This window comes from Ruditapes philippinarum, unplaced genomic scaffold (genome assembly GCF_026571515.1).
Source record: "Ruditapes philippinarum isolate M1 unplaced genomic scaffold, ASM2657151v2 ctg3089_1_1_1_1, whole genome shotgun sequence".
Classification (NCBI taxonomy): Eukaryota; Metazoa; Mollusca; class Bivalvia; order Venerida; family Veneridae; genus Ruditapes; species Ruditapes philippinarum.
Window position 1 is genome coordinate 77,721 of NW_026852937.1, and position 10,016 is coordinate 87,736.

Below are 10,016 nucleotides of genomic sequence, written 5' to 3' on the forward strand. Positions count from 1 at the left end.
TCATTGGCCACATAGATGAATGTTCTTTTTTCATATTTGTCTAAGAAAGTTTTACTAAATATTTATCATTTGAATATTCAAAAAACGTTGCATTTCCTTCAAATAAAAGATATATTTATTTATGCGGTTCATTATGCCTTTAATATAGCTTTTAAAGAAGATAATTAACAGTTTTGAAGTACGATGATGGAAATGCTTAAAATAAAATATAAAACCCTATTTTTAGTATTTTTCTTAGAATTGACATGTCACAATGAAACGATGTGATTTTGACTAAATGATAAAAGAGAAATTTCTAAAAGCTTTTCGAAAACGGGCATAAAAATTCGAAAAATATGAAAATGTTTCATCTTGGTTTGATTGAGCCTGTTCATGGACGTTACTGGTAAGTGCAAGGTACCGTCCACGCACTCTAGCACCGACTTAAGCAGTAAACAACATTCAAAAATGAATTGGGGAAATTTTGAATTTAAAAACTATAAATCATATGAATTTATAAACTGAATTAGTCAATGCCCAAGTAATATTGCAAAAACATATCCTTAGGAAAATTTTCTTTATACAATTTTTATAAAGGTGTCTGATACGTGGTAAGCATTATTGTATAACGGTTAAGAACTTACCTTAATTCAGTAGCTCACTCATGTAACTCTCCTCTTAGGTACAGCATCATTGAATAAGCATCGACTTATTGTCACCTGTAAACTAAATGAAGAGATATTATCCTCTCTGAGTGTTGTCAAGCACCGCTAACAGGATATTAACCACTTTTATTTTAGTCGTGTAAATTAGGCTTTAATAGCATCAAAATACAATATGGTTTATGTTTTGCATAAACCACTGTAAATAATAGAAGAATTAGTTACCTCTTTTGTTTTAATTTTCATGGACGTTGATTAAAACGGCAGCATTTCTTTGATTCTAGATTCAATGATTATATAAAGACAACGCGGGGAAAACAAAAGATTCATAGTCGAGGATTCCAGTATCTTGTCAGAAACAAGAGTTAATATTGGAATCAGACGACAACATTAAAGTGGGATATAAATGAGCTTATATGTGCTTAAATTGCTAATGTGTTCTTTATATAATCGAGTTGTGGTTTACGCACATCAGCTGTGACACACAGAAGATTTGTTAAAACAGAAACAAAAGATAATCTAACCTGTTGGTATCATTGAGAGGAATTTGTTATTGTAATTGCTTTAGGCCAAATTCCTTCAGTCAGATTGTGATTAAATGACAAAGTTAATCTTGTTGGCATTGTTTGCCAGCAAATTGCTTTGTCCAATATCTTTGCAGAAGTCATTTGGGACAGACTAAGAAATGAATAATTAAGGTTTTTAGGGGTAATAAAAAGAAACCAATAAAATAGAAAAAAGAAGAATCCTTAAAGAACGCCCAAAAACGGCAAAATTGAAAATGTTCCAGGTTCGGTTTGCCTGAGTCTGTTAATTGACGGAAGTGTTAATTGCAAGCTCCCGTCCACGTCCCCTAGCACCGGCTTTAACACAATTCAACATTTAATGAAAATTGAAACTATGAATTTTATTTTTGAAATTTTATATTCAATCGTTACGTAGACATATAAATATAATTGTAAGTATATCTACTTATGATGACTTTAATTAATACAATAAAAACAAAACTAATACATTTTTAATAGCTCAATCGTCTAAAAAGTTTAAACTCTACCTTTTCAGTGGCTACTTCTAGTATGTTTAATTTATGAAATAAGATGTGTAATTTAGACGTCATGTCAATACTTATACAAACTTGGTCTTTTATTTGAACAATGTAATACAATAGAAAACAATGATTATAAATTATATGATTTGATAATGATTTTGTGCATTGTATGTTATTACAATTTTTTGATTAATTTCCTCCACATCCTATGAGATGTTTTAAATTACTTGGTTATATAACAATTTGAATGCCTAAAAGAGAAATATGCTGACTTTCTATTATTTCGAAATGTAATAACATAATATAAATGCTGCCTTATTGATGTCGGTTTGAAATTACAAAAACTTATTTCTATTCTTTTAATTCTTTATGCTTGTATTAATGAACTTTTACAGTACAATAAAATTTAATGACGACTATAACAGTAATGAACCAAATTGCAGAGGAAATATTGAATAGGTAAACAATCATTTCGTATACTTAAACAATGTTAAGATATACTAAAGGACTGGTTTATGTATTATGTATTTAGAATTTATGTATATTCTTATCCATGACATGTTTCTAATGCCGAAGTATATGTCATGTTTGATTATTATTATTACTTATACATAATGATCATCGTTTTTCCTAAAATACTTGACAATTTCTTTCCTTCAAGCAAATCTAAGAATTGTATGTTTTATTTACCGCAACATTTCAAATAAAGAAAAGTAAATAACTATAGTTATTCCTGAAACCTTAATTTGTTTTACCCGATTACGAGGTTTTATAATTACATATTAAAGCTGCATGCCTCCAGATGAAAATTATTTCCTTTCTTCACTTCACAATATTTTACTTTTTAATACATTTTGAAAATATTCATGAAAATTAGCATGAATCTTGAGGTGTGCTGCTTTAAATTAAGTAAAAATTTGGAACACTGAAATCAAATTTTTAAATTTGTGTTGAAGCTGTAACAAAAGTGTGACGTGTATAATTATATGTGAGCTTGTGTTCTTTTGTGCAATTCGCAATTATGTATTCTTATATATCGGTAAGTACTTTTTTAAAACATTTATTAGATATTTTGTTATCTTTTTCGAAAGCAATAAATGTAACTTCTATCCTGAATATATATAAATCTCTTTTGACATACTTTTCATAAGACAATTCAGTCAAATACAAGTCAGATATCGTGTGAAATTCAGGTAATAATCTCCCCAAAGAATATTTTGCTAAATGTCTTTACCATCGTGAACAGAATAAAGCATTTTAATCAAATGTAGATGAATCTTAAATACCGCTTTTGAAAGTTTTTTTTAATAGAAAGAGTTAAAAACGCTGCTTACATTTTGCAATTTGGCCACTTTTATCATCACTTTAACAGCTGACAGCACATATACAGTGTCAATGAAACACCTCTGCATTTTACAATAAAGAAATGTTATGACCAAAGACGAATGTCTTTGCTGGATGCCAATAAACTTTGAACTTTTGTGATGTTTTATTTAACATTCTATTTATACTGTAGATAACAAGGAAATTGGCAATACTATTTTGGTTATTTGCATATTCATATTTGTCCTTCATAATATGACCAGGAAGATTGTAACAATTATAAAATACTACACGTTAACTATAAAAAGATCATTTTAATTTAATTATCCAATTCCGAATTTATTTTCGTTTAGCTATTTATAACATTGTAAAAATAAAACAAAAGAAATTAGTTGTCGCCTTGGCATTTTCCCTTGTGTTATGCACGTTAAAATAAAGAACTTTTCTCATTTACGAAAATGTCAACTTTAGATGTTTGCATGTAATGAAACAATAAACCACAAAATCTAACTCATATATAATAGAAAATGTTGAAACACGCAAATGTGTAGTCACAAACAGCGAATTTCAAATATGTTTTCTTGACATTATATGTAATATAATTATATGTATATTCAAATTTTACTTTAAGTTTTGAAATCAGAAGTCAAGCACTATTCCTGTATTCTTTGTCTAATTGAAAATGTGATGTATTATGTGCGGAGATATCATTTGTTCAAAAAAAGACTCAGAAACCCTTGTGGTTGAGAGATTGCCCTTAAGGGTTAAGGCATCAGAATTGCAGCCACCGTTTATCCCTGCACGATCGTAAAAGGCGAAACTACTGGAGTCTAGGTATCTCTTAGCCCCAGCATGTGAGGTGGCTTTGACCCTTGGTGTTGCTTTAAGTTTGAAACACCCGGAGTTCCATTCCACTGTTTTGTCGATTTACAGACCTGTATCGTGACAGAAAGACTGTGTCCCAGAGTGACACAGGGGTTGACAGATAAGAGCAAATCTATATAATCACCCCACCACTTAAGTTTGGACATAAAAATTAAATACACGTCAGTAACATTCAAAATATCATTGTTATCGTCGGTTTGTAAGTGAAATTCAGGAACGTGTAAGTGTATAAATTTGAAATATACGGATGCATATGTTTGCGAAATGACAAATTAAATTATTTTATTAGATGTAAAGAAGCGGTACAATGTATTTTGATCAGTTCCTTCTAACGTTAAGTAATACTTGCCGTCTTTGATAAGTGAAACGAGTACCATTTATTCTAACGAAAATATCAATATACAAATTATATTTGTTTTGCATATTATTCTTTTCCTTTAATTTTAATTTTAGAAAATGTAAGCATAAATTTCACCATTTGTACTTTTATTTACACGTCGTGGTAATTGAATTTTTTTTACACAAATAACATTGTCGCAACTTATTTACGGACTTTGTTAACATCATTAGATAACAAATTATGTTGCTCCTACGCAATTCTGTTCGTGCCATTGCCTCCATTTAATGTATTTCCATGCCATCCGAAAGGATAAATTGAAATGAATTTGTCTATTTTTTTTAAATAAGTGAGAAGTTTATACACACTAAACGATGATGTGAAATGACATATAGTTCATTGACCTTGTCTTAATGATAATGTATTGAATAACCCTTGAAAGTTTGATATCGTTGAATAATTGAAGATTGCTAGGGAAATCCGTGGCCAAGTTGTTAAGGTCGTTGACTTCGAACTACTTGTCCCTCACTGTTGTGGGACTTCGGATTTTTCTACGTATGGAAGCCATTCATCTACCTATCGGAACGTCTTCAAGGTGGTTTGTGCCTGAAATAATGAACGGAAAGGCACCATGAGGTCCTCCTCCACCAGTAAAGCTGGAACTTCGCAGTATGACCTATACTGTGTTGGTGCGAGGTACAAACAAACCAAATAAAAAATTAATGAAGAATTACTTTTTGATTAATTTGCATTCTGAACCTTTACTGGTTGTTTTGTTTTTCTTTAACCCTTACAAAACTCGAAATCATAGTAACTCTATTTTATCGCGACAAAAAAGTTATAGGAAAATGAAGGCTTAGAGGTAACATTTTAGAATGTTATTTAAAGAAATATTATTTTTATACGACATAAAAGTATGCTTTTCTAGATGAATCATTGAAGAACATTTTTCGGTAGTGTATATGACGCATGTCTATCTCCGTACCGGATTCCATAGACGGCATTGTCGGACATATAACGTCTTTAGACAGAATTATTCTGCCCTTCCTCGACTTACATAGGTAACGTCCTAGTCTTTGTAAAACAATCGACAGAAGGCCGTTTTCTGTAGCTTGTTTAAAATTAAAAATGTCTATCTTTATTAATTCCTTGATTTAGTTCCGATTCAAATATATTTGAACAAAATAAAATTCTTATCCCAAAAAAATTTATGCTGTCTGGATTTTATCTTTGCAATGTAATGCATTGATTGCGTTATTTTTATTTCCTCTGAACTGAACAGAGTGTCTGGTTAATATCATTTTTATTCAGTAACACAAGTTTGATACCGTCAAATATAAACCGTCATTGAATAAATTTCGATTAAATGTCAGTGGACAGCGACATTTAAATCTATTTTTGTCTACAAATTAATCGTCTAGACATCAACTAGATATGTAAACGGATTAAAAGGTTTGTATACAGAAAGACCTAACGCCAACCTTTTAGATCATAGGATTATTTAACAGACTGATAATATATGAAATAACTTTGAATGTGACATTATGCCCATCCAATGAGTGAAGATAAGTAAATAAGTAAAAGTAAAAATAATCCACGTGACCAATGGAATTGTCTATAAATATCAGTCAGAATGTATCTGTAACGCTTAATTCTTAAAAAAAGATTGGAGCAGTCTTTAAATTTATAGTTTTGTTTTCATGTTCACATTTTTCATTGTTAATTATTGGTCAATGACCATTGCAACAGCCAATCATTTAAAATATATTACTAATTCAACTCACACTTGACAGAGAAAAAAATATGCGTAATATCACTTGAAGTAAACAATGAAGTAAATATACATATTTTAAAAATAGTATGCACTGTTTCCTCTTTATTATTTAGTTAAGTGAATTCATCAAGTAAACGTATTAAGATATTTACGATTAATTGCTCAAGATACACAATATTCTTATGATTGCTATTAATTAACTCCAGTAAAGTGAAGTAAAGTGAAGTAAATCCAGTCGTTTTTTCAGATAATTCAATATACAAACACATTTTATCTAGATATATTGACAAAGGGAAAATATTCATGACAAAAGGCAGAATTTATGTTCTCATGCAAAGAATATTTGCTTAATGTTAGTTTATCCTAATTTAGTAGTTCTCGTGAAGTCTGACACAATAGCTTTAGTTGTGCAAATGTGTATAATAAATAGTTCGTAGAGTTCTACATATTTAGTAACACATCTTGGATAACTGACTTCTTAAATAAAGCTTACTTACTACTTTATTACCTTACCTGAACAATTGCATTTACACACGAGTGTATGTTTTACAAGGTTACTTGCCAATTCTATTGGGTTTCTTGCCGATTCGAAAATTACTCTTGAAGGTATTTAAACACCATCCAAATATATCTTTCAATGTTGTTTCTCTCCTCTGAGCACAAGTGTATAATGTATGAATGTGTATGATACTGTTTCAATATGTAGTGATTCTCTTTTCTATGACAGTTTTCTTTCTAACTCATACTGTTTTTCTCGGAATTATCGAACAAAAATGAATGTTTATTGATACCAAGGCTCATATTCAAATACAAATAAAATCTGTGTTTTTTTTTATTAATATGATAAGACTTTGCTTGTTTGTAAAGTCTCTCTGTGTATAATGACAACAGTTAACGATCCTGTATGTTGTAATTAAGGTTGTTACCGCGGTTAAGTGAAATTTTATATATGTATATAATTATTCTTTCAAACATCGAAAAACATGTAAAATATGTACTGCAAATATGTGCCCACATTATATGTAATCATTAAAATATATGCATTTCTGATTGGAAATATTTGACTTAGACTTTATAGAAAATAAATTTCTAATGACCTCCCTTTATTAACATGAAATGTAAACTCGGTAATATCTTAAAAAAAATCTTTACAAATAATAATTTTTGGAACAGTATTGATAAATCTTCATTTGAGCATTATATTTATGATATAAAACCATAGAAAATGAGTTTCAGGATCTTTAAATCCAAATGTAAAAGACAAGTTTTAGTTGATTATATATTGAGTGTATATATTAAACTGGCTCTAAAGCAATTTTGACTTTTAAAGTACATTGTAATAGTTATTTTTCATATATAAGATAAGTACTGACAAACTACGATAATATAACAGCTGTACTTAAACTAGTTCAGATAAGGAATGGGACATATTCACATGATAAGATCACTTGACATAGCTGGACATGTTGGCAATTGTAGGTTTATTTCTTTTACAATTTCAAATATTACCAAGTAATTCTCTGATTTTAGTTAGCAACGCACCAAGACGGGTTATCAAAACTCTGAAAGCCTCAAATGGTGCGCCGTGGGGAAGTTGGGGACCTCCACAATTTTGTGCTGAAGGAACATATGCCATTGGATACTCAATCAAGGTATTAAAATTGTTTATTAATCCTGACATGTTGATCGTTCAGGCAAAACAATCAAGACAGTCAAACTCTTTAAAATTATAATTTAATATGTTAGAAAGTAGTTTTATATGGAAATATGAATGAATGTTTCCCGTTTTTGTTAACCAAAGAACTTGCCTGTTGACATGTTTTGTTATGTACTTACTTTCAAATAATTTGTTATGCATTTCCATTTTATTCACTCCAAATGCCACGAATTTGACCCTCTCATATCATTGAAAAAGAAGTTCTTCTATTGTCTCTAATGTTTCTTTATATTTGATAGGATCATAAAACAGTGAACAGAACAGTTTGTTACAACTATTTTGTTAATAATATCATCCATTATTCAATCTTTAAACCATTGTCATACTAGTATAAGTTGAGGTTTCAGATCCTTATTTGATAGAAGACCACATGTACATTACGTTCATTCTTTATCGCTTTTTAAAATTAATAACAGAATAAATTCTCTTTCTTATTGTTAGGCAGAATCTAATCAAGGCAGTGGGGACGACACGTCGTTGAATTCTATAAAACTAGAATGTAAAGGTCTGGATGCTGTACGGTCTGGCGGCATAATAACGTCACGTGAAGGTCCGTTCGGTCATTGGTACAGCGAAGTTAAATGTCCCTCCAGAAATGGAGCGCCTACGTTTCTTAAAGAATTCATTCTGCAAGTGGAACCGGACCAATACGTATGAAAACGATTGAATATATATTTCTTATTTAAATTAAAAAGATAAAAAACATTAATATATTTAATTAGACATATATCCCCAACAGTGCCCACTCATGTTCGTTCATGTATGTCTTGTTTTCTGTAATTAATTGATATGTTCAAACTTTGTAAAACGTTTTGTTTGCATCTCTTATCATGTAATGTTTTAGCATGTTCATGAGCGGCACTGGTTAATGCAAGCTCTTTCCAAGTCCCCTAGTATCGATGTATTGCAATTTATAAGTCTAATATACACAGTTGTATTCATACGGATGCTCTTATTGGATTAAATGCGACACTTTCTATTCAATTAAAGGTGGGGTAAGTCCCCCATATCAGAATATTGTTTTCTCTATTGTTTATGATGCAAGCATTATAATATATAGTTTCATTCTTAAGGTATTAATTCTAATATACACAAATACAGCTGAGCATTTAAAGAAATATTTTCATTTTGTCCGTTAGAGTGGCGATGACACGGCTGCCAACTTTGTTAAGTTTTACTGTAGAGACTTTGCCGGGCTTACGTACCCTAGTGAGTTATCTGTTTCCCCTGGACATGGCAATTACGGCAGTTGGGGACGCTGGAGTGGAAGTTGCGGCGCTAACTCTGCAATTTGTGGGCTAAAGACACAGGTCGAAGGGGACCAAGGAGGAGGGGATGATACTGCTTTAAATAATGTCGAGTTTTATTGTTGCGAGGAGAATTCTGAGGCCGGAAAGTAACGCAATCTTTGATCATAGTGATTATAATGAAATTGGATAATTTGTAGCTAATACAGGTTTTTATTAAAATTAGAATATATCATAGTGTAGTAGCGTTTTATTTAAGTAAGCACTTTCTCTGTATATGTAACTGTATATCTGCATCTTATACACTTTCATTTGATTTTTAATGTCTTCAATAATCATAAATGATTATTAAAACTTATCTAAGCTATATTTTTCTTACTTTTCTTGTATTGTGTGTATACGCATGTTGATACTTGAAGCATTTGGTTCGTATACAAGAAATAGGCTCCGATTCCGCTTGATGAACTACATTTAACTTTATAACTAACTATATTACTAATTTTACTAACTGTACTATCAAATGTATATCTCTCATAATGGTGGTAAAGTTCTAAGTGATTTAGTATGAGCATTTATATGATGAATTATGATATTTTTTTCTAGAACTATCTTTTTTTGCTATATAAAGATAGATTATCAATAGAATTATAGATCTTCCATCCTAGATCCCTGTTACATTAATCATGATTTTTATGTTACATAATATTTCTAATTTTGTATAACCTAGCTTCAACCATACTACAATCAAATATGCAGAAAACTTGAAATAATTTCTTATTCAATCAATGAACTGTAATAATAATGATTACGCACGTCGGGGAAAGATATATTGGTTTAATTTACAATGTTTAAAATTGCAAGATGTAAAATTCACTTGTCGTGAATAATTAAGTTATATGTATGCCTTTGAGAAAATTCATTTTTAACCAGTCTCATAAAGTTGTTTCCTTTTGAAAATTGAATTGCTCTTCTGCACTTCAAGTGCAGGTCTCATATATTTACACTAGTGTGCATATAAACAACTAAGTTCGTAATTTCAAATGT

General features: G+C 30.3%; 1 protein-coding gene across 1 annotated transcript; it reads left to right on the forward strand.

Moving 5' to 3' along the window:
- The first annotated feature begins 7,423 nt into the window (after positions 1 to 7,423).
- LOC132728568 (vitelline membrane outer layer protein 1-like) lies at positions 7,424 to 9,204 on the forward strand. Its single transcript, XM_060714231.1, has 3 exons — positions 7,424 to 7,660; positions 8,167 to 8,376; positions 8,865 to 9,204. The coding sequence occupies exons 1-3, from the start codon at positions 7,472 to 7,474 to the stop codon at positions 9,123 to 9,125; spliced, it is 660 nt and encodes a 219-aa protein (XP_060570214.1). The 5' UTR covers positions 7,424 to 7,471; the 3' UTR covers positions 9,126 to 9,204.
- Positions 9,205 to 10,016: the final 812 nt, after the last annotated feature.